This window comes from Entelurus aequoreus, linkage group LG14, assembly GCF_033978785.1.
Source record: "Entelurus aequoreus isolate RoL-2023_Sb linkage group LG14, RoL_Eaeq_v1.1, whole genome shotgun sequence".
Taxonomy (NCBI): Eukaryota; Metazoa; Chordata; class Actinopteri; order Syngnathiformes; family Syngnathidae; genus Entelurus; species Entelurus aequoreus.
In genome coordinates, this window is record NC_084744.1 from 5,257,642 (window position 1) to 5,284,895 (window position 27,254).

Here is a 27,254-nt window from a genome sequence, read left to right on the forward strand (position 1 = left end):
ATAACCGTGGATGTTTACCTGAAAGGTGTGTCATACAGTCAGTGATCACGTTAATAACTGTGGATGTTTACCTGAAAGGTGTGTCATTAAGTCAGTGATCACGTTAATAACTGTGGATGTTTACCTGAAAGGTGTGTCATACAGTCAGTGATCACGTTAATAACTGTGGATGTTTACCTGAAAGGTGTGTCATACAGTCAGTGATCACGTTAATAACTGTGGATGTTTACCTGAAAGGTGTGTCATACAGTCAGTGATCACGTTAATAACCGTGGATGTTTACCTGAAAGGTGTGTCATACAGTCAGTGATCACGTTAATAACTGTGGATGTTTACCTGAAAGGTGTGTCATACAGTCAGTGATCACGTTAATAACTGTGGATGTTTACCTGAAAGGTGTGTCATACAGTCAGTGATCACGTTAATAACTGTGGATGTTTACCTGAAAGGTGTGTCATTAAGTCAGTGATCACGTTAATAACTGTGGATGTTTACCTGAAAGGTGTGTCATACAGTCAGTGATCACATTAATAAATATAAATTAATTAATCATGATAATTCCAAATTTAGAAGCTTGATTATTTTAAATGGTTTTGACAGCATAAAATAAGTTTTAGTAGCACGTTTTGTTTTTTTTGCATACAAATCTTTTTTTTTTAGGTTGCAAAATCCATAACGTTTCTTTGCAAACTATTAATCTTTGATTTGAAAAGAAAATACTTTCAAATAGTAACTAATTATAGTTACTCGTTAATTTAGCAGAAAAGGTATTACATATAGTATCTGAATTACTTTTTAATAAATGTAATTAAATACCAGGGAAATTAATTTGTGCAAAAAAAAAAAGAACTTCAAATATCTGGCATATGCAGTTGAAAGACGTTTCATGATTTACCTGTATAATTAAAATAATTTGGATTATTTACAATTAATCTCAATTCATTACTTACTTGCATACATAAAATAATTTGGATTATTTGCAACTAATCACAATTTATTACTTACTTGCAAATTAAAATAATTTGGATGATTTACAATTAATCACAATTTATTACTTACTTGCAAGATTAAAATAATTTGGATTATTTCCAATTATTCACAATGTATTACTTGCATAAATAAAATAAAATAATTTGGATTATTTATAATTAATCACAGTGTATTACTTTTTTGCATAATTAAAATAATTTGGATTATTTATAATTAATCTCAATTTATTACTTACTTGCATAAATAAAATAATTTGGATTATTTACAACTAATCACAATTTATTACTTACTTGCAAGATTAAAATAATTTGGATTATTTCCAATTATTCACAATGTATTACTTACTTGCATAAATAAAATAATTTGGATTATTTATAATTAATCACAGTGTATTACTTTTTTGCATATTTAAAATAATTTTGATTATTTATAATTAATCACAGTTTTTTACTTACTTGCATAAATAAAATAATTTAAATTATTTTTAATAAGTCACAGTTTTTTACTTACTTGCAAAATTAAAATAATTTGGATTATTTCCAATTATTCACAATGTATTACTTACTTGCATAAATAAAATAATTTGGATTATTTATAATTAATCACAGTGTATTATTTTTTTTTGCATAATTAAAATAATTTGGATTATTTATAATTAATCACAGTTTTTTACTTACTTGCATAAATAAAATAATTGTGATTATTTTTAATAAATCACAGTTTATTACTTACTTGCAAAATTAAAATAATTTGGATTATTTCCAATTATTCACAATGTATTACTTACTTGCATAAATAAAATAATTTGGATTATTTATAATTAATCACAATGTATTACTTACTTGCACAGTTAAAATAATTTGGATTATTTACAATTATTCACAATTCATTATTTACTTGCATAATTAAAATAATTGGGATTATTTACAATTAATCTCAATTTATTATTTACTTAAATAAATACAATAATTTGGATTATTTACAATCAACAGCAATTCATTACTTACTTGCATAATTAAATAATTTTGAATATTTTTAATTAATCAGAATTAATTACTTACTTGAATAATTAAAATATATTGGATTATTTAAAATGTATTATTTACTTGCATAATTAAAGTAATTTGGATTATTTACAAGTAATCACAATTTATTATTTACTTGCATAATTAAAATAATTTGGATTATTTACAATTATTCACAATTTAATACTTACTTGCATAATTAAAATAATTAGGATTATTTACAATTAATCTCAATGTATTACTTACTTGCATGAATAAAATAATTTTGATTATTTACAATTAATCACAATTCATTACATACTTGCAAAATTAAAATAATTTGGATTATTTACAATTAATCACAATGTATTACTTACTTGCAAAATTTTAATAATTTTGATTATTTACAATTATTCACAATATATTACTTACTTGCATAAATAAAATAATTTTGATTATATATAATTAATCACAGTTTATTACTTTTTTGCATAATTAAAATAATTTGGATTATTTAGAATTAATCACAGTTTTTTACTTACTTGCATAAATAAAATAATTTTGATTATTTTTAATAAATCATAGTTTATTACTTACTTGCAAAATTAAAATAATTTGGATTATTTCCAATTATTCACAATGTATTACTTACTTGCATTAATAAAATAATTTGGATTATTTATAATTAATCACAATGTATTACTTACTTGCATAAATAAAATAATTTGGATTATTTCTAATTAATCACAGTTTATTACTTACTTGCACAGTTAAAATAATTTGGATTATTTACAATTATTCACAATTCATTATTTACTTGCATAATTAAAATAATTAGGATTATTTACAATTAATCTCAATTTATTATTTACTTAAATAAATACAATAATTTGGATTATTTACAATCAACAGCATTTCATTACTTACTTACATAATTAAATAATTTTGAATATTTTTAATTAATCACAATTTATTACTTACTTGCATAATTAAAATATATTGGATTATTTAAAATGTATTATTTACTTGCATAATTAAAGTAATTTGGATTATTTACAAGTAATCACAATTTATTATTTACTTGCATAATTAAAATAATTTGGATTATTTACAATTATTCACAATTTAATACTTACTTGCATAATTAAAATAATTAGGATTATTTACAATTAATCTCAATGTATTACTTACTTGCATGAATAAAATAATTTGGATTATTTACAATTAATCACAATTTATTACTTACTTGCAAAATTTTAATAATTTGGATTATTTCCAATTATTCACAATATATTACTTACTTCATAAATAAAATAATTTGGATTATATATAATTAATCACAGTTTATTACTTTTTTGCATAATTAAAATCAATTGGATTATTTATATTTAATCACAGTTTATTACTTACTTGCATAAATAAAATAATTTTGATTATTTTTAATTAATCATAGTTTATTACTTACTTGCAAAATTAAAATAATTTGGAATATTTCCAATTATTCACAATGTATTACTTACTTGCCTAAATAAAATAATTTGGATTATTTATAATTAAACACAATGTATTACTTACTTGCATAAATAAAATAATTTGGATTATTTATAATTAATCACAGTTTATTACTTACTTGCATAATTAAAATAATTTTGATTATTTACAATTAATCACAGTTTATCACTTACTTGCATAATTAAAATAATTTGTATTATTTACAATTATTCACAATTCATTATTTACTTGCATAATTAGGATTATTTACAATTAATCTCAATTTATTATTTACATGCATAAATAAAATAATTGGATTATTTATAATCAACAGCAATTTATTATTTCCTTCATAATTAAATAATTTTGAATATTTTTAATTAATCAGAATTTATTACTTACTTGCATAATTAAAATATATTGGATTATTTACAATTTAGCACAATTTATTATTTACTTGCATAATTAAAGTAATTTGGATTATTTACAAGTAATCACAGTTTATTACTTACTTGCATAAATAAAATAATCTGGAATAATTTAAATTAATCACATTATATTACTTACTTGCATAATTAAAATAATTTGGATTATATACAGTTAATCACAATTGATTACTTACTTGCATAATTAAAACAATTTCGATTATTTACAAATAATCACAGTTTATTACTTACTTGCATAATTCAAATAATTTGGATTATTTACAATTAATCACAATGTATTACTTACTTGCACAATTAAAACAATTTGGATTATTTACAATTAATCACAGTTTATTACTTACTTGCATAAATAAAATAATTTGGATTATTTAAAATTAATCACAATTTATTACTTGCTTGCATAATTAAAATAATTACGATTATTTACTATTAATATCATTTATTACTTACTTGCATTATTAAAATAATTTGGATTATTTACAATTATTCACAATTCATTACTTACTTGCAAAATTAAAATTGGATTATTTCCAATTATTCATAATGTATTACTTACTTGCATAAATAAAATAATTTGGATTATTTATAATTAATCACAGTTTATTACTTACTTGCATAATTCAAATAATTTTAATAATTTACAATTAATCACAGTTTATTACTTACTTGCATAATTAAAATAATTAGTATTATTTACAATTATTCACAATGTTTTATTTACTTGCATAATTAAAATAATTAGGATTATATACATTTATTCACAATTTAATACTTACTTGCATAATTAAAATAATTAGGATTATTTACAATTAATCTCAATTTATTACTTACTTGCATAATTAAAATATATTGCATTATTTACAATGAATCACAATTTATTATTTACTTGCATAATTAAAGTAATTTGGATTATTTACAAGTAATCACAGTTTACTACTTACTTGCATAATTAAAATAATTTGGATTATTTACAATTAATCTCAATTTATTATTTACTTGCATAAATAAACTAATTTTTATTATTTACAATTAACCACAATTTATTACTTACTTGCATAATTAAATAATTTTGAATATTTTTAATTAATCACAATTTATTACTTACTTGCATAATTAAAATATATTGGATTATTTACAATTTATCACAATTTATTATTTACTTGCATAATTAAAGTAATTTGGATTATTTACAAGTAATCACAGTTTATTACTTACTTGCATAATTAAAATAATTTGGAAAAATTAAAATTAATCTTAATTTATTACTTACTTGCATAATCAAAATAATTTGGATTATTGCACAATAAATCACATTTTATTACTTACTTGCATAATTAAAACAATTTGGATTATTTACAATTAATCACAATTTATTACTTACTTGCATAATTAAAATAATTTGGATTATTTACAATTATTCACAATTTATTACTTACTTGCATAATTAAAATAATTAGGATTATTTAAAATTAATCCCAATTCATTACTTACTTGAATAATTAAAATAATTACGATTATTTACTATTAATATCAATTGTTACTTACTTGCATTATTAAAATAATTTGGATTATTTACAATTAATCACAGTTCATTACTTACTTGCATAATTAAAATAATATAATGTATTTAATTACGAGGGAATTTAATTTTTTCCAAAAAAAAAAAAAAAACTTCAAATACCTGGCTAATGCAGTTGAGAGACGTTTCATGAGAGCAGAGTGCGTGTGCCTTTAAAAGAGCGCGCTCAGAGCAGCATTTTAGCTCAGCTGTTAAGTTGTGTTGTGTTAAATCTGGTTAATAGAGAGATTCCATGGCTGTAGTCTCCTTGTCCACTAAAGGTGGACTGAAGGATTGCACGCTTGTCACGCATTTGATTTGCTGTTTGTTATTCCCTTGGAGGAGGAGGAGGAGGAGGAGGAAGTGTACTTAGCGTACGTGTTGTTTGCTGTGTGATGTTGCCTCTTCCTATTTGACATCAAGTTAATTTTAGTGTTTATTTTCAATAGAAAAAGTTATTTCCTGCATTGAACTTGATTGTTCGTTACTAGTAAAAGTTAAATATTAATAATAATAATAATAATAATATATTTTATTCGTAAAAAGCACTTTACATTGAGTAAACAACCTCAAAGTGCTACAGTGTATTAAAAAAAATAAAAATAAAAAGATAATACAAAATAATTACAAATTAAAACTAGAACAGCCATCTAACACATCTAACACAATTTCCCAACTCATATGGAAACGGGGTTTGTATTCTTTTTTTATTTACCATTTACACAACGTGACAACTTCACTGCTTTTGGGGTTTTGTACAAAGATGGTAATTTTGCTTTCGTGTGTGTGTATCTCTAGAGGAGGTATTCGCATCCAATGGAGCACTATGGTGGTCTTCGACTGGACGATACTTGGCCTACGCCCAGTTTAACGACACGGAAGTCAACAAAGTGGAGTTTCCCTGGTACGGAGCGGAGCAGTATTCTGAAACGGTGGCCATCCCGTACCCAAAGGTGAAAGATTTTTTGTATTTACACTGTGGTAAATTATACCATCACAGCTCGTCCAAAGAGTGTGAGGAAGTGTAAACACATTAGCAACATCCCATAGGAAGCCCTCACAGGTAGGAGTAGAGGATAGGAGTCGCAGGTCACCCGACTCAAACCGATCAGAGAAAATAGATTGTCTGGCTAAGCAACAAATTGGGCTTTGTCCAGACTGGCCAGGCCCAAGGCTAGGATTACAAAGAGTAAGGGTCTTTGTGTAAGGGGTATTTAAGGACAGTGGTCCGAGAGGGCATCAGAAGAGTAATCAGGGCCATACTCTTTCTCCTGGAAGCTGCAGTTCCAGTCTGAGGCTCGCTGAAACAAATACAGCTTTTTTTTCGACGATTTCTCGTTGGCGTCGTCTCGGCTCAGACTGGCCGGCCCAAAGGCTAGGATTACAAAGAGTAAGGATCTTTGTGCAAGGGGTAATTAAGGACAGTGGTCCGAGAGGGCATCAGAAGAGTAATCAGGGCCATACTCTTTCTCCTGAAAGCTGCAGTTCCAGTCTGAGGCTCGCTGAAACAAATACAGCTTTTTGTTCGACGATTCCTCGTTGGCGTCGTCTCGGCTCACACTGGCCGGCCCAAAGGCTAGGATTACAAAGAGTATTGTATTGTTGTAAAAATAATATATTAACGTGTCTTTATTGTATTGTTGTAAAATGAGTATATTACCTTGTCTTAGTTGTATCGTTGTGTAAAAGGAATATATTAACTTGTCTCTGTTGTATTGTTGTAAAAATAATATATTAACATGTCTTTGTTGTATCGTTGTAAAAGGAGTATATTAACTTGTCTTTGTTGTGTTGTTGTAAAAGGAGTATATTAACGTGTCTTTGTTGTATTGTTGTAAAAATAATATATTAACTTGTCTTTTTGTATGGTTGTAAAAGGAAAATATAGACTTGTCTTTGTTGTATCATTGTAAAAGGAGTATCTTAACTTGTCTTTGTTGTATCATTGTAAAAGGAGTATATTATCGTGTCTTTGTTGTAATGTTGTAAAAATAATATAATAACTTTTCTTTGTTGTATTGTTGTAAAAGGAGTATATTACCTTGTCGTTGTTGTGTCATCATACAATAAGTAAATTGACTTGTCTCTGTTGTATCGTTGTAAAAGATCTACATTAACTTGTCTTTGTTGTATCATTGCAAAAGGAGTATATTAACTTGTCTTTGTTGTATTGTTGTAAAAGGAATGTGTTAACTTGTCATTGTTGTATTGTTGTAAAAGGAATATATTAAGTTGTCTTTGTTGTATTGTTGTAAAAGGAGTATGTTAACTTGTCTTTGTTGTATTGTTGTAAAAGGAATGTATTAACTTGTCGTTGTTGTATTGTTGTAAAAGGAATATATTAAGTTGTCTTTGTTGTATTGTTGTAAAAGGAGTATGTTAACTTGTCTTTGTTGTATTGTTGTAAAAGGAATGTATTAATTTGTCATTGTTGTATTGTTTTAAAAGGAATTTATTAACTTGTCTTTGTTGTATTGTTGTAAAAGGAGTATGTTAACTTGTCTTTGTTGTATTGTTGTAAAAGGAATGTATTAACTTGTTGTTGTTGTATTGTTGTAAAAGGAATTTATTAAGTTGTCTTTGTTGTATTGTTGTAAAAGGAGTATGTTAACTTGTCTTTGTTGTATTGTTGTAAAAGGAATCTATTAACTTGTCGTTGTTGTATTGTTGTAAAAGGAATATATTAATTTTTCTTTGTTGTATTGTTGCAAAATGAATATATTAACTTGTCTTTGTTGTATTTTTGTAAAAGGAAAATATTGACTTGTCTTTGTTGTATCATTATAAAAGGAGTATCTTAACTTGTCTTTGTTGTATTTTTGTAAAAATAATATATTAACGTGTCTTTATTCTATTGTTGTAAAATGAGTATATTACCTTGTCTTTGTTGTATCGTTGTAAAATAATATATTAACTTGTCTCTGTTGTATTGTTGTAAAAATAATATTTTAACTTGTCTTTGTTGTATCATTGTAAAAGGAAAATATAGACTTGTCTTTGTTGTATTGTTGTAAAAGGAGTATATTAATGTGTCTTTGTTGTATTGTTGTAAAAATAATATATTAACTTGTCTTTGTTGTATTGTTGTAAAATTATGTTAACTTGTCTTCGTTGTATTCTTGTAAAAATAATATTAACTTGTCTTTGTTGTATCGTTGTAAAAGGAAAACATAGACTTGTCTTTGTTGTATCGTTGTAAAAGGAGTATCTTAACTTGTCTTTGTTGTATCAATGTAAAATGAGTATATTATCTTGTCTTTGTTGTAAAAATAATATATTAACTTGTCTTTGTTGTATTGTTGTAAAAGGAAAATATAGACTTGTCTTTGTTGTATTGTTGTACAATAAGTAAATTGACTTGTCTCTGTTGTATTGTTGTAAAAGGAATATATTAACTTCTCTTTGGATGGATGTTGTATTGTTGTAAAAGGAGTATGTTAACTTGTCGTTGTTGTATTGACTTGCTTCAACTTCCTGTGTAGGCGGGCTCCAAGCTGACCAGGGTCAAGCTGTTCGTGGTGGACACCAACAACGTATCCCTGCAGGTTGCAGTCCCGCCTCCTGCCTCCATCACGTCTGCGTGCGTGTTTGTCCCACACCAAGTCACATGTCTCCTTCTCAAGTCACATGTCTCCTTCTCAAGTCACATGTCTCCTTCTCAAGTCACATGTCTCCTTCTCAAGTCACATGTCTCCTTCTCAAGTCACATGTCTTCTTCTCAAGTCTCATGTCTTCTTCTCAAGTCACATGTCTTCTCCAGCTCAGTAATGGATGACTGTGTGTTCAGTAATGGATGATGTAATGTGTGTTCAGTAATGGATGATGTAATGTGTGTTCAGTAATGGATGATGTAATGTGTGTTCAGTGACCACATCATGTGTTCGGTCACCTGGGTGACAGACCAGCGCCTGGCTGTGCAGTGGCAGACCAGGAAGCAGAACCACGTGCGGGTGCAGATCTATGACCTGGATGGAAACATCTGGAGAGAAAAACAGGTAGCAGCCGCTTCAGTGAAGACATCAAGTATGATGTCGCCTCACAATGAGGACACTTAGTATGATGTCGCCTCGTTCATGCTGGTTACCCACTAACATCGTCTCCTTCTCCGCAGAACTTTGAACAAACAAGCAAGACCGGCTGGATCGGTCATGTAAGTTTGGAAAAAATATAAATATATGTATATATATATATATATATATATATAATATATATATATATATATATATATATATATATATATATATATATATATATATATATATATATATATATATATATATATATATATATATATATATATATATATATAGAAACCCCATTTCCATATAACGAGATTGAGGCCATTCCATACAGTGCGATGTGTGCATGTAAGAAACAATATGTAAACATATAAAAATATTAAAAATATAGAGGTGCAAAGAAAGGTGTGGAAGAGAACAGTGTACACTCTATACTCTCTGTGCAATGTACACCAGGGGTCACCAACCTATTTGAAAGCAAGAGCTACTTCTTGGGTACTGATGAATGCGAAGGGCTACCCAGTTTGATACACACTTAAATAAATTGCCAGAAATAGCCAATTTGCTCAATTTACCATTAACTCTATGTTATTATTAATAATTAATGATATTTACACTTAATTGAACGGTTTAAAAGAGGAGAAAACACGAAAAAAAAATGACAATTACATTTTGAAACATAGTTTATCTTCAATTTCGACTCTTTAAAATTCAAAATTCAACCGAAAAAAAGAAGAGAAAAAACTAGCTAATTCAAATCTTTTTGGAAAAAATTTAAAAAAGAATTTATGGAACATCATTAGTAATTTTTCCTGATTAAGATTAATTTTACAATTTTGATGACATGTTTTAAATAGGTTAAAATCCATTCTGCACTTTGTTAGAATATATAACAAATTGGACCAAGCTATATTTCTAACAAATCATTATTTCTTCTAGATTTTCCAGAACAAAAATTTTAAAAGAAATTCAAAATACTTTGAAATAAGATTTAAATTTGATTCTACAGATTTTCTAGATTTGCCGGAATAATTTTTTTGAATTTTAATCATAATAAGTTTGAAGAAATATTTCACAAATATTCTTCGTCGAAAAAGCAGAAGCTAAATTGAAGAGTTAAATTAAAATGTATTTATTATTCTTTACAATAAAAAAAAAAAATACTTGAACATTGATTTAAATTGTTAGAAAAGAAGAGGAAGGAATTTAAAAGGTAAAAAGGTATACGTGTTTAAAAATCCTAAAATAATTTTTAAGGTTGTATTTTTTCTCTAAAATTGTCTTTCTGAAAGTTATAAGAAGCAAAGTAAAAAAAAAAAAGAATTTATATAAACAAGTGAAGACCAAGTCTTTAAAATATTTTCTTGGATTTTCAAATTCTATTTGAGTTTTGTCTCTCTTAGAATTAAAAATGTAGAGCAAAGCGAGACCAGCTTGCTAGTAAATAAATACAATTTAAAAAATAGAGGCAGCTCACTGGTAAGTGCTGCTATTTGAGCTATTTTTAGAACAGGCCAGCGGGCTACTCATCTGGTCCTTACGGGCTACCTTATGCCCGCGGGCACCGCGTTGGTTACCCCTGATGTACACTCTATATACTCTGTGCAAATGTACACCCTATACACCCTGTACAAATATACACTCTATACACCCTGTACAAATGTACACTCTATACACCCTGTACAAATGTGACTCTATACACTCTGTACAAATGTACACTCTATACAGTGGGTGAAATGAATATATACATGAATATCTACATGAAAAAAACAGGGTGGTTGGTGGAATGGGTTATTGCATCGAAGAGAAGGTAGTTATGGGGGTGGTTATGGCCCTGGGGAAGAAGCTGTTCTTTAGCCTGTTTGTCTTGGTTTTAATGCACCTGTAGCGCTTCCCAGAGGGCAGCAGGTGGAACAGGTCAGAGCCAGGGTGGGTGCTGTCCTTGATGATGGCACTGGCTCTGTTGAGGCAGCGGGAGGTGTAGATGTCCATCAGAGAGGGGGAGAGGGCGGCCGATGATCTTCTGAGCTGTCTTGACCACTCATTGCAGCCTCTCCCTGTCTGCTGCAGTGCAGCTGCCGTACCATACTGTAATACAGTAGGTCAGCAGGCTCTCGATGGACGAGCGGTAGCAGGTCAGGCTTCAGGTTGTACTTCCCGAGGACTCTCAGGAAGTGTAGCCGCTGCTGAGCCTTCTTGATGATTGATGTGGTGTTGACTGTCCAGGAAAAGTCGTTAGAGATGTGGACTCCAAGGTACCTGAAGGTGTGGGCCCTCTCCACACGCTCGCCGTTGATGTAGAGGGGGGCAAGGTCGGTGCTGCTCCTCCTGAAGTCGACAATGATCTCTCTGGTCTTGCTGGTGTTGAGAGCGAGGTTGTTCTCCGAAGACCAGGCCGTCAGCTTCAGGACCTCCTCCCTGTAGGCAGCCTCGTCACCCCTGGAGATGAGCCCGACCACTGTGGTATCGTCAGCGAACTTGACGGTAAGGTTGTCACTGTGGGCTGGACTGCAGTCATGGGTGTAGAGGCAGTAGTGGAGGGGGCTCAGCACACAGCCCTGTGGGGAGCCGATGCTCAACGTGCGGGAGGATGAGAGGTGGGGGCCAAGTCTCACATTCTGGGGTCGGTCCGTTAGGAAGTCCCTTATCCAGGCGTTTGTGAGAGGGGGGAGGCCAAGAGTGTCCAGTTTATTGCAGAGTCTGTCCGGGATTATTGTATTGAAGGCATTACTATAATCCACAAAGAGCATCCGGACGTAGCTCTGCTGCTGCTCCAGGTGGTTCAGAGCAGAGTGGAGAGCAACAGCGATGGTGTCCTCTGTGGATCTGTTCGCCCGAAATGCAAACTGGTGGGGGTCGAAGTCTGGAGGGATATGGTCCTTGATGTGCTGGAGAACCAGTCTCTCGAAGCACTTCATGATTACCGGAGCGAGGGCCACTGGTCGGTAATCAGTCAGGCTGGTGATGGGAGACTTCTTCGGCACCGGGATTATTGTAGATGACTTCAGGCAGGATGGGATGACTGTCTGAGCCAGGGAGAGGTTGAAGATCCTGGTGAGGGGGGGGGGGGGAGCGAGCTGGTGGGCGCACGCCCTGAGCACCTTTCCAGGTACTCCGTCTGGTCCGGCAGCCTTCCTGGGGTTCACAGCCAGGAGCACTCGTCTGACACTGTGCACCTGTACAGTGAGTGGAGTGGTGCCGGAGCCCGGTTGGGGCGGGGGCAGGGCTGGAGCAGATGAGTGTCGCTGGGGGGTTTCGAAACGGGCAAAGAAACAGTTAAGCTCCTTTGCCAGTGTCGCACTCTGATCCGCAGTTGTCACATCGCAGCCTCTGAAGTTCGTGATGTCATGAATGCCCCGCCACACCTCCCGTGAGTTATTGCTGGACAGATGGGACTCTATGCACCTCCTGTGGTCCGCCTTTGCTTTTTTAAACCCTCTCTTCAGGTCGGCTCTAGCAGCACTGTACAGTGCCCTGTCCCCTGACCTGAAGGCTGCGTCGCGGGCCCTGAGGAGTGTGCGGACCTGGCTGGTCATACAGGGTTTCTTGTTGGGGTAAACCCGGATGGTTTTTTCCACAGTCACGTTCCCGATGCAGAACTGTATGTAGTCCAGCACCGTTCCTGTGGCTGTCTCCAGCTCCTGTTGTTGGAAGAGGTCCCAGTCTGTGTGTTGGAAGCAGTCCTGAAGTTTGGGGAGTGCATCGTCAGGCCAGGTCGTAACAGTCTTTGTGATGGGCCTGGCCTGGCGTCTGATGGGGGTGTAGGTAGGAGAGAGCAGGAGGGAAAGATGGTCTGACTGTCCAAGCTGGGGGAAGGGTGTGGCTTTGTACGCATGCTTCATGTTGGTATACACGTGGTCCAGGGTGTTCTTGCCCCTTGTAGAACACTTCACGTGCTGGTAGAACTTAGGGAGTACAGTCTTCAGATTGGCCTTATTAAAATCCCCTGCTATGATATGAACACCGTCGGGGTGGGCCCGCTGCTGTTCGTTGACGGTGTTCAGCAGAAGAGAAAGCGCTGTGTTTACTTTGGCGTCCGGTGGAATATACACAGCCGTGATGATAACAACAGACAGCTCTCTCGGGAGAAAAAAAGGCCGACATCTAACCGACATGTACTCCACGTCCGGGCAACAGTGCTGTTCAATGATTGTCCCGTTGTTGCACCAGTTCTCATGCACGTAAATACAGAGCCCCCCTCCTCTGCTCTTACCGGAGTCCTTATGCTAGGTTCACACCAACGGCGCTTTAAAGCGGCATGCAAAGCGGCGTTAAAGCGTAACAAAGCCTGATTAAAGCGTGAGGGTCCTAATGGATCGTGGGAAAGCTTGTAGTGAAGCGGGACATGCGGCAAGTTCGCCAAAATGTTTTAAATGGTTTTAAAAAATTCTGCGCTCTGTCAAGAATGGAATAAAGCGCCGAGAGCGTATCAAAGCGTGAAAAAGCGTAGGAAAGCTTAACAGATCTTGTTCAAAGCGTGACTGTGATATTGACTAGTGACATTGAAACTTTATGTCAAACCAACACAGGATTACAAATCCATTCTCTTTTGCATCATTGCCTTTTTTATACGATGATCATTGTTTCTGTACTTCTGTTAGAGTTTGCTGTTTGATGTTACAGTTTGACATTACTGTCTATAATTTTTCTGTATGAAAATGTAAACAAAAATGTTTCATATAAAACATAATATAACGGAAAAAAAAGAGAAATTGAAAAAATAAATGAATATAAAAAATGTGTGGAAAACAGTATACTGAGTTTGATGTTACAGTTTGACATTACTGTCTATAATTTTTCTGTATGAAAATGTAAACAAAAATGTTTCATATAAAACACAATATAACGGAAAAAAAAGAGAAATTGAAAAAATAAGTGAATATAAAAAATGTGTGGGTAACAGTATACTGAGTTTTTTACATTTTTTTAAACTTATTTGTTTATCATATTTCTCTTTTTTATTACATTATGTGTTTTATCTTGTATATAATAAAACGAAAAGAGAAATCAAATAAATAGATAAATCTAAAAAATGTGGGGAAAACTTAGTATACTGAGTTTTTCACTTTTTTTTTTTACTTATTTGTTTATCATATTTCTCTTTTTTATTACATTATGTGTTTTATCTTGTATATAATAAAACGAAAATAGAAATCAAATAAATAGATACATCTAAAAAATGTGGGGAAAACCTGAGTTTTTCACATTTTTTTCTTATTTTTTTCCTTATTTTTTTGTCATATTTCTTCTATTTATAATTCCAATGCGTAACAGAGCGTAACAATGCACAACAGAGCTTGATAATCGTGTCAGAGCCTGTTTTAAAGCGTCAGGATCGCATCAAAGCGTAATAAAGTTCAATAAAGCGTAATAAAACGTATCAAAGCGTGATTTAAAGCGTATCAAAGCGGGATCAAAGCAACATCAAATCGTGAGGAACGGTGACAAAGCGGCAACTAATTCGTATCAGAGCGTATCAAAGCGTGAAAAAGCGTAGGAAAGCTTAACAGATCTTGTTCAAAGCGCGACTGTGATATTGACTAGTGACATTGAAACTTTATGTCAAACCAACACAGGATTACAAATCCATTCTCTTTTGCATCATTGCCTTTTTTATACGATGATCATTGTTTCTGTACTTCTGTTAGAGTTTGCTGTTTGATGTTACAGTTTGACATTACTGTCTATAATTTTTCTGTATGAAAATGTAAACAAAAATGTTTCATATAAAACATAATATAACGGAAAAAAAAGAGAAATTAAAAAAATAAATGAATATAAAAAATGTGTGGAAAACAGTATACTGAGTTTTTCACATTTGTTTTTACTTATTTGTTTATCATATTTCTCTTTTTTATTACATTATGTGTTTTATCTTGTATATAATAAAACGAAAAGAGAAATCAAATAAATAGATACATCTAAAAAATGTGGGGAAAACCTGAGTTTTTCACATTTTTTTCTTATTTTTTTTCTTATTTTTTTGTCATATTTCTTCTATTTATAATTCCAATGCGTAACAGAGCGTAACAATGCACAACAGAGCTTGATAATCGTGTCAGAGCCTGATTTAAAGCGTCAGGATCGCATCAAAGCGTAATAAAGTTCAATAAAGCGTAATAAAACGTATCAAAGCGTGATTTAAAGCGTATCAAAGCGGGATCAAAGCAACATCAAATCGTGAGGAACGGTGACAAAGCGGCAACTAATTCGTATCAGAGCGTATCAAAGCGTGAAAAAGCGTAGGAAAGCTTAACAGATCTTGTTCAAAGCGCGACTGTGATATTGACTAGTGACATTGAAACTTTATGTCAAACCAACACAGGATTACAAATCCATTCTCTTTTGCATCATTGCCTTTTTTATACGATGATCATTGTTTCTGTACTTCTGTTAGAGTTTGCTGTTTGATGTTACAGTTTGACATTACTGTCTATAATTTTTCTGTATGAAAATGTAAACAAAAATGTTTCATATAAAACATAATATAACGGAAAAAAAAGAGAAATTAAAAAAATAAATGAATATAAAAAATGTGTGGAAAACAGTATACTGAGTTTTTCACATTTGTTTTTACTTATTTGTTTATCATATTTCTCTTTTTTATTACATTATGTGTTTTATCTTGTATATAATAAAACGAAAAGAGAAATCAAATAAATAGATACATCTAAAAAATGTGGGGAAAACCTGAGTTTTTCACATTTTTTTCTTATTTTTTTTCTTATTTTTTTGTCATATTTCTTCTATTTATAATTCCAATGCGTAACAGAGCGTAACAATGCACAACAGAGCTTGATAATCGTGTCAGAGCCTGATTTAAAGCGTCAGGATCGCATCAAAGCGTAATAAAGTTCAATAAAGCGTAATAAAACGTATCAAAGCGTGATTTAAAGCATATCAAAGCGGGATCAAAGCAACATCAAATCGTGAGGAACGGTAACAAAGCGGCAACTAATTCGTATCAGAGCGTATCAAAGCGTGAAAAAGCGTAGGAAAGCTTAACAGATCGTGTTCAAAGCGCGACTGTGATATTGACTAGTGACATTGAAACTTTATGTCAAACCAACACAGGATTACAAATCCATTCTCTTTTGCATCATTGCCTTTTTTATACGATGATCATTGTTTCTGTACTTCTGTTAGAGTTTGCTGTTTGATGTTACAGTTTGACATTACTGTCTATAATTTTTCTGTATGAAAATGTAAACAAAAATGTTTCATATAAAACATAATATAACGGAAAAAAAAGAGAAATTGAAAAAATAAATGAATATAAAAAATGTGTGGAAAACAGTATACTGAGTTTGATGTTACAGTTTCACATTACTGTCTATAATTTTGCTGTATGAAAATGTAAACAAAAATGTTTCATATAAAACATAATATAACGGGAAAAAAAGAGAAATTGAAAAAATAAATTAATATAAAAAATGTGTGGGAAACAGTATACTGAGTTTTTTACATTTTTTTTAACTTATTTATTTATCATATTTCTCTTTTTTATTACATTATGTGTTTTATCTTGTATATAATAAAACGAAAAGAGAAATCAAATAAATAGATAAATCTAAAAAATGTGGGGAAAACTTAGTATACTGAGTTTTTCACTTTTTTTTTACTTATTTGTTTATCATATTTCTCTTTTTTATTACAATATGTGTTTTATCTTGTATATAATAAAACGAAAATAGAAATCAAATAAATAGATAAATCTAAAAAATGTGGGGAAAACTTAGTATACTGAGTTTTTCACTTTTTTTTTAACTTATTTGTTTATCATGTTTCTCTTTTTTATTACAATATGTGTTTTATCTTGTATATAATAAAACGAAAATAGAAATCAAATAAATAGATAAATCTAAAAAATGTGGGGAAAACTTAGTATACTGAGTTTTTCACATTTGTTTTTACTTATTTGTTTATCATATTTCTCTTTTTTATTACATTATGTGTTTTATCTTGTATATAATAAAACGAAAAGAGAAATCAAATAAATAGATACATCTAAAAAATGTGGGGAAAACCTGAGTTTTTCACATTTTTTTCTTATTTTTTTGCTTATTTTTTTGTCATATTTCTTCTATTTATAATTCCAATGCGTAACAGAGCGTAACAATGCACAACAGAGCTTGATAATCGTGTCAGAGCCTGATTTAAAGCGTCAGGATCGCATCAAAGCGTAATAAAGTTCAATAAAGCGTAATAAAACGTATCAAAGCTTGATTTAAAGCGTATCAAAGCGGGATCAAAGCAACATCAAATCGTGAGGAACGGTAACAAAGCGGCAACTAATTCGTATCAGAGCGTATCAAAGCGTGAAAAAGCGTAGGAAAGCTTAACAGATCTTGTTCAAAGCGCGACTGTGATATTGACTAGTGACATTGAAACTTTATGTCAAACCAACACAGGATTACAAATCCATTCTCTTTTGCATCATTGCCTTTTTTATACGATGATCATTGTTTCTGTACTTCTGTTAGAGTTTGCTGTTTGATGTTACAGTTTGACATTACTGTCTATAATTTTTCTGTATGAAAATGTAAACAAAAATGTTTCATATAAAACATAATACAACGGGAAAAAAAGAGAAATTGAAAAAATAAATGAATATAAAAAATGTGTGGAAAACAGTATACTGAGTTTGATGTTACAGTTTGACATTACTGTCTATAATTTTCTTTTGAAAATGTAAACAAAAATGTTTTATATAAAACATAATATAACGGAAAAAAAAGAGAAATTGAAAAAATAAATGAATATAAAAAATGTGTGGAAAACAGTATACTGAGTTTGATGTTACAGTTTCACATTACTGTCTATAATTTTTCTGTATGAAAATGTAAACAAAAATGTTTCATATAAAACATAATATAACGGAAAAAAAAGAGAAATTGAAAAAATAAATGAATATAAAAAATGTGTGGGAAACAGTATACTGAGTTTTTTACATTTTTTTTTACTTATTTATTTATCATATTTCTCTTTTTTATTACATTATGTGTTTTATCTTGTATATAATAAAACAAAAAGAGAAATCAAATAAATAGATAAATCTAAAAAATGTGGGGAAAACTTAGTATACTGAGTTTTTCACTTTTTTTTTTACTTATTTGTTTATCATATTTCTCTTTTTTATTACATTATGTGTTTTATCTTGTATATAATAAAACGAAAAGAGAAATCAAATAAATAGATACATCTAAAAAATGTGGGGAAAACCTGAGTTTTTCACATTTTTTTCTTATTTTTTTTCTTATTTTTTTGTCATATTTCTTCTATTTATAATTCCAATGCGTAACAGAGCGTAACAATGCACAACAGAGCTTGATAATCGTGTCAGAGCCTGATTTAAAGCGTCAGGATCGCATCAAAGCGTAATAAAGTTCAATAAAGCGTAATAAAACGTATGAAAGCGTGACTTAAAGCGTATCAAAGCGGGATCAAAGCAACATCAAATCGTGAGGAACGGTAACAAAGCGGCAACTAATTCGTATCAGAGAGTATCAAAGCATAACATTACTTCGGAGATCGGGATATTCGTGGAAAAATTGACAAAAATGACGGCGCTTTGCTCGCCGTTTTAAAGCACGGCAAGCGCCGTTGGTGGGAACCAGGCATTAGTTCTGTCCCGGCGGAGCAGAGTGCGGCCGGCTAGCTGCATGCTAGCATCGGGTATTTCCGGGTGAAGCCAGGTTTCGGTGATAATCGTAGCACAACAGTCCCGAACATAGCGGTTTCCAGAGAGTTGTAACTCCGGGTCGTCCATCTTCTGTACGAGGGATCTGGCATTGGAGAGGAACAGGCTCGGTAGAGGTGGCTTGTGGGGTTGTTTCCGAAGCCTGAGCAAGACGGCCACGCTTCTGCTTCCTCTCCCTCCTCCGTCTGCGCCGTCTCCCAGACCCGACAACAAACCACGGAGAGCCCGGTGCTCTCGCTATGTCGTCTGGGATGTTGTGCTCGTGGTGAAAGTCGCTCGAAACAGATATCTGGTGCGAGTTCCCGATATCCAGGAGTGACTGGCGGGTGGACCGGGTGTTTGCAGTACAGGTGGTGCACAAAAGAAGAAAAAAAAACAAGAAGAAAAGAAGGAGGAAAAAGCACTGAAATGGAGAGCCGTAAGCCGCTGCGTCCGTGCGCGCCGCCATCTTGGAATTTTGAACTTTGCGTCGATAACAGTCTGGATGGTTCGCTTCCCCTTTGGGAATATTTCCAAAAACAATTTGAAATGTGGACTCGTCAGACCACAGAACACTTTTCCACTTTGCATGAGTCCATCTTAGATGAGCTCGGGCCCAGAGAAGCCGGCGGCGTTTCTGGGTGTTGTTGATAAATGGCTTTGGCTTTGCATAGTAGAGCTTTAACTTGCACTTACAGATGTAGCGACCAACTGTAGTTACTGACAGTGGTTTTCTGAAGTGTTCCTGAGCCCATGTGGTGATATCCTTTAGAGATTGATGTCGGTTTTTGATACAGTGCCGTCTGAGGGATCCAAGGTCACGGTCATTCAATGTTGGTTTCCGGCCATGCCGCTTACGTGCAGTGATTTCTCCAGATTCTCTGAACCTTTTGATGATATTACGGACTGTAGATGGTGAAATCCCTAAATGTCTTGCAATTGCACTTTAAGAAACGTTGTTCTTAAACTGTTTGACTATTTGCTCACGCAGTTGTGGACAAAGTGGTGTACCTCGCCCCACCCTTTCTTGTGAAAGACTGAGCATTTTTTGGAAGCTGTTTTTATACCCAATCATGGCACCCACCTGTTCCCAATTAGCCTGCACACCTGTGGGATGTTCCAAATAAATGTGTGATGAGCATTCCTCAACTTTATCAGAATTTATTGCCACCTTTCCCAACTTCTTTGTCACATGTTGCTGGCATCAAATTCTAAAGTTAATGATTATTTGCACACAAGAAAATGTTTATGAGTTTGAACATGAAATATGTTGTCTTTGTAGCATATTCAACTGAATATGGCTTGAAAAGGATTTGCAAATCATTGTATTCCGTTTATATTTACATCTAACACAATTTCCCAACTCATATGGAAACAGGGTTTGTATATATACTGTATATAAATAATATATCTATGTCATTAAGAGTTGGCACAACTTTGACTAATGTGCTGCAAACTCCTCAAAAACACAACACAATTATTAAAGTTGTTTTATTCCTTCTCATTTATTGTTTTATTATTTAAATTGATCTCAAGTGTGTTTTATCTGTCAAGTATCTCTTTTTTGTTTTTATTCCTTCTCATTTATTGTTTTATTCCTTCCATTTATTGTATTCTTTCTCATTTATTGTTTTATTCCTTCCATTTATTGTATTCTTTCTCATTTATTGTTTTATTCATTCTATTTATTGTTGTATTCCTTCCATTTATTGTTGTATTCTTTATCATTTATTGTTGTATTCTTTATCATTTATTGTTTTATTCATTCTCATTTATTGTGTCATTATTTAAAACGATCTCATTTGTTTTGTTATTCTTTTTAGTATCTCTATTTTTTGTTTTCATTCCTTCTCATTTATGGTTATATTCTTTCCATTTATTGTTGTATTCCTTCCATTTATTGTTGTATTCTTTCTCATTTATTGTTTTATTCATCCTCATTTATTGTTGTATTCCTTCCATTTATTGTTGTATTCCTTCCATTTATTGTTGTATTCCTTCCTTTTATTGTTGTATTCTTTCTCATTTATTGTTTTATTCATCCTCATTTATTGTTGTATTCCTTCCATTTATTGTTGTATTCCTTCCTTTTATTGTTTTATTCTTTCTCATTTATTGTTTTATTCATTATCATTTATTGTTGTATTCTTTCTCATTTATTGTTTTATTCATCCTCATTTATTGTTGTATTCCTTCCATTTATTGTTGTATTCCTTCCTTTTATTGTTTTATTCTTTCTCATTTATTGTTTTATTCATTATCATTTATTGTTGTATTCCTTCCATTTATTGTTGTATTCTTTCTCATTTATTGTTCTATTCATCCTCATTTATTGTTGTATTCCTTCCATTTATTGTTGTATTCCTTCCTTTTATTGTTGTATTCTTTCTCATTTATTGTTTTATTCATTATCATTTATTGTTGTATTCCTTCCATTTATTGTTGTATTCCTTCCATTTATTGTTGTATTCTTTGTCATTTATTGTTTTATTCATTCTTATTTATTTTTGTATTTCTTCCATTTATTGTTGTATTCCTTCCATGTATTGTTGTATTCCTTCCATTTATTGTTGTATTCTTTCTAATTTAATGTTTTATTCATTCTCATTTATTTGTTTTATCATTCTCATTTATTGTTTTATTATTTAAATATACCTCATTTGTTGTTTTATTCTTTTTAGTATCTCATTATTTGTTTTTATTGTTTCTCTTCATTGTTTTATTCCTTCTCATTTATTGTTTTATTCCTAACATACATTTTTGTAGTCCTTCCATTTATTGTGTTATTATTTAAATTGATCTCATTTATTGTTTTATTCCTTCCATTTATTGTTGTGCTCCTTGCATTTATTGTTTTGTTCCTTCCATGTATTGTTGTATTCCTTCTATTTATTGCTGTATTCCTTCCATTTGTTGTTGTATTCCTTCCATTTATTGTTTTTTACCTCCATTTATTGTTTTATTATTTACATGTATTGTTTTATTCATTCTCATTTATTGTTGTATTCCTTCCATTTATTGTTTTATTATTTACATTTATCTAATTTATTGTTTTATTCCTTCCATTTATTGTTGTATTCCTTCCATTTATTGTTTTATTATTTACATGTATCTAATTTATTGTTTTATTCCTTCCATTTATTGTTGTATTCCTTGCATTTATTGTTTTGTTCCTTCCATTTATTGTTGTATTCCTTCTATTTATTGTTGTATTCCTTCCATTTATTGTTTTCTTCCTCCATTTATTGTTTTATTAATAATAATAATAATAATAATACCTGGGATTTATATAGCGCTTTTCTAAGTACCCAAAGTCGCTTTACATGTTAAAAACCCATCATTCATTCACACCTGGTGGTGGTAAGCTACTTTCGTAGCCACAGCTGCCCTGGGGTGGACTGACGGAAGCGTTTATTATTTAAATGTATCTCATGTGTTGTTTTGTTCTTTCCCGTATCTTTTTTTTTGTTTTTATTCTTTCTCTCTATTGTTTTATTCCTTCTCATTTATTGTTTTATTCCTTCTAATTTATTGTTTTGTTCCTTCCATTTATTGTTGTATTATTTAAATATATCTCTTTTGTTGTTTATTCTTACTAGTATCTCTTTTGTATTCCTTCCATTTATTGTTTTATTATTTAAATTGATCTCATTTATTGTTTTATTCCTTCCATTTATTGTTGTATTCCTTGCATTTATTGTTTTGTTTCTTCCATTTATTGTTTTATTCCTTCCATTTATTGTTGTATTCCTTGCATTTATTGTTTTGTTCCTTCCATTTATTGATTTATTCCTTACATTTATTGTTGTATTCCTTACATTTATTGTTTTATTATTTAGATTGATCTCATTTATTGTTTTATTCCTTACATTTATTGTTGTATTGCTTCCATTTATTGTTGTTTTCCCTCCATTTATTGTTTTATTATTTACATATATTGTTTTATTATTTCAAAAGTATTTAATTTGTTGTTTTATTCTTTCAAGTATCTCTTTTTTTGTTTTTATTCCTTCTCATTTATTGTTTTATTCCTTCCATTTATTGTTGTATTCCTTCCATTTGTTGTTTTAAACCTTCCGTTTATTGTTTTATTTCTTCGATTTATTGTTGTATTCTTTCTTTTTTATTGTTTAAATCCTTCTCATCTATTGTTTTATTATTTAAAAGTATCTAATTTGTTGTTTTATTCTTTCTAGAATCTCTTTATTATTATTTGTAATTCCTTCTCATAATTGTTGTACTCCTCCCATTCATTGTTGTATTCCCTGCAGTACGTGCCGTTACCACTGTTCTTCACTGAAGATGACATCACTTTCTACAAAGTGATGAGCGACATCAGCGGCTACAAACATATTCATCTCATCAAAGATGTAAGTTGCATCACCAGCTTTCATCTTGACCTTGGACTTTCACCTTGACCTTGGACTTTCATTATGACCTTGGACTTTCACCGTGACCTTGGACTTTCATCGTGACCTTGGACTTTCATCATGACCTTGGACTTTCATCGTGACCTTGGACTTTCATCGTGACCTTGGACTTTCATCGTGACCTTGGACTTTCATCGTGACCTTGGACTTTCATCATGACCTTGGACTTTCATCATGACCTTGGACTTTCATCGTGACCTTGGACTTTCATCGTGACCTTGGACTTTCACCGTGACCTTGGACTTTCATCTTGACCTTGGACTTTCACCTTGACCTTGGGCTTTCATCTTGACCTTGGACTTTCATCTTGACCTTGGACTTTCAGAAATAAAGTAGATTTGGGAGAAATAAAAGCTCTTCTGTCATAAAATATAATATCATTGCACAATTAATTATGGTCAAAAATGTTTGGTGGACAAGGCCCGGAAGATGTTCAAGAGCTAGTTTTAGTCAATACGAGGACATTTAACCTTTAAAAACACACGCCGACTTTTGTGTGAAAAGCAACAGCTGTCACTTCTGGTGCAAGTCGACAAAATAAAAGCCTTGACTTCTTCAACTGTCTTTGAAGGGCAAAGCAACTGCTCTTTCTTCTGGTGCTAGTCAACAAAATAAAAGCCTTGACTTCTTCAACTGTCTTTAAGGGCAAAGCAACAGCTGTCACATCTGGTGCAAGTTGACAAAATAAAAGCCTTGACTTCTTCAACTGTCTTTAAGGGCAAAGCAACAGCTGTCACTTCTGGTGCAAGTTGACAAAATAAAAGCCTTGACTTCTTCAACTGTCTTTGAAGGGCAAAGCAACAGCTGTCACTTCTGGTGCAAGTTGACAAAATAAAAGCCTTGACTTCTTCAACTGTCTTTGAAGGGCAAAGCAACAGCTGTCACTTCTGGTGCAAGTTGACAAAATAAAAGCCTTGACTTCTTCAACTGTCTTTGAAGGGCAAAGCAACAGCTGTCACTTCTGGTGCAAGTTGACAAAATAAAAGCCTTGACTTCTTCAACTGTCTTTAAGGGCAAAGCAACAGCTGTCACGTCTGGTGCAAGTTGACAAAATAAAAGCCTTGACTTCTTCAACTGTCTTTGAAGGGCAAAGCAACAGCTGTCACTTCTGGTGCAAGTTGACAAAATAAAAGCCTTGACTTCTTCAACTGTCTTTGAAGGGCAAAGCAACAGCTGTCACTTCTGGTGCAAGTTGACAAAATAAAAGCCTTGACTTCTTCAACTGTCTTTAAGGGCAAAGCAACAGCTGTCACGTCTGGTGCAAGTTGACAAAATAAAAGCCTTGACTTCTTCAACTGTCTTTAAGGGCAAAGCAACAGCTGTCACTTCTGGTGCAAGTTGACAAAATAAAAGCCTTGACTTCTTCAACTGTCTTTAAGGGCAAAGCAACAGCTGTCACTTCTGGTGCAAGTTGACAAAATAAAAGCCTTGACTTCTTCAACTGTCTTTAAGGGCAAAGCAACAGCTGTCACTTCTGGTGCAAGTTGACAAAATAAAAGCCTTGACTTCTTCAACTGTCTTTGAAGGGCAAAGCAACAGCTGTCACTTCTGGTGCAAGTTGACAAAATAAAAGCCTTGACTTCTTCAACTGTCTTTAAGGGCAAAGCAACAGCTGTCACTTCTGGTGCAAGTTGACAAAATAAAAGCCTTGACTTCTTCAACTGTCTTTAAGGGCAAAGCAACAGCTGTCACGTCTGGTGCAAGTTGACAAAATAAAAGCCTTGACTTCTTCAACTGTCTTTAAGGGCAAAGCAACAGCTGTCACTTCTGGTGCAAGTTGACAAAATAAAAGCCTTGACTTCTTCAACTGTCTTTAAGGGCAAAGCAACAGCTGTCACATCTGGCAGGTGGGAAGTCATCTACATTTCCAAAGTGACAAAAGACGCCATGTGAGTAGAAGTTGGCAGGAATTTCAACTGGCGACTCGAAGTAACATCCTTCTCATCCACAGATACTTTGTCAGTAACGAGTACCAAGGTGTGCCCGTCAAGAGGAATATGTACAAGTAAGTACTTTTCTTGTACAACTATTATGATGAGTTGTTGATGTAAAGGGGAAGATATAAACATCCCATCAGTCTTTATCCCAGTGAGAGCAGACGTTGTACAGTAAGTGATTGTTTTATTATGTTTGTATATCTTGTTTAGCACTTAGCAACACTGCTACACGATGCTTAGTGTTTGACTAAATCTGCATCTGTTTAGCACACAGCTTCTAAAACTTGTAGATCATCCTCCTTATATTCAGGCTCAAAAATAGAAGTTTCTGGACCATCGTTTGTCTCAAAGTAGTCTTTGTTGTCTCTCATCAAGTCTGCCATGATTATTAGTCAGGTTGTTGTTGTTGAAGGGAAAGTGAACGTTGTGATGAGTCTGTATGCTTGATATTATCAAAATATGTAAATATAACATGTTATTATGAATGTTACTACATTTCATATATACTTACAGTATGATACAAATATGTAAATATCACATGTTATCATGAATGTTACTACGTATATACTTACAGCATGATCAAAATATGTAAATATTACATGTTTTTATGAATGTTAGTTACTACATTACATATATACTTACAGTATGATAAAAACATTTAAATATTACATGTTATTATGAATGTTACTACATTACATATATACTTACAGTATGATAAAAACATTCAAATATTACATGTTATTATGAATGTTACTACATTACATATATACTTACAGTATGATGGAAATATGTAAATATTACATGTTATTATGAATGTTACTACATTTTATATATACTTACAGCATGATGAAAATGTGTAAATATTCACATGTTATTATGAATGTTAATATATACTACATATATACTTACTGTATGATGAAAACATGTAAATATTGCATGTTATTATGAATGTTACTACATTACATATATACTTACAGCATGATGAAAATGTGTGAATATTCACATGTTATTATGAATGTTACTACATTACATATACACTTACAGCATGATGAAAATGTGTAAATATTCACATGTTATTATGAATGTTAATAGATACTACATATACACTTATAGTATGATGAAAATATGTAAATATTACATGTTATTATGAACATTACTACATGGCATATATACTTACAGCATGATGAAAATATGTAAATATTACATGTTATTATGAATGTTACTAGATACTACATATATACTTACAGCATGATGAAAATATGTAAATATTACATGTTATTACGAATGTTACCACATGACATATATAATTAGAGCATGATGCAAATATATAAATATTACATGTAATTATGAATGTTAATAGATACTACATATATACTTACAGCATGATCAAAATATGTAAATATTACATGTTATTTTGAATGTTACTACATGGCATATATTTTTTACGGCATGATGAAAATATATAAATATTACATGTTAATATGAATGTTACTTGATGCTACATATATACTTACAGCATGATCAAAATATGTAAATATTACATGTTATTATGAATCTTGCTAGATATTACATATATACTTACAGTATGATCAACATGTGTACATACAACATGTTATTATGAATGTTATTACATCACATATATACTTATAGTGTGTATATAAAACATGTTTTTGGATTTTTTAGAGCACTTTCTAGGCGGA

At 31.6% G+C, this 27,254-nt stretch overlaps 1 protein-coding gene across 1 annotated transcript in view; it reads left to right on the forward strand.

The window, feature by feature from the left end:
- Nucleotides 1–27,254, forward strand: part of fap (fibroblast activation protein, alpha) — a 74,007-nt gene that overhangs the window by 12,958 nt on the left and 33,795 nt on the right. Inside the window, exons 9-15 of the mRNA XM_062068827.1 lie at nt 6,288–6,442; nt 8,972–9,069; nt 9,355–9,484; nt 9,601–9,639; nt 23,459–23,557; nt 25,436–25,506; nt 25,569–25,622. Coding sequence (XP_061924811.1) covers nt 6,288–6,442; nt 8,972–9,069; nt 9,355–9,484; nt 9,601–9,639; nt 23,459–23,557; nt 25,436–25,506; nt 25,569–25,622 — 646 coding nt within the window. The remainder of the gene's footprint in view (nt 1–6,287; nt 6,443–8,971; nt 9,070–9,354; nt 9,485–9,600; nt 9,640–23,458; nt 23,558–25,435; nt 25,507–25,568; nt 25,623–27,254) is intronic.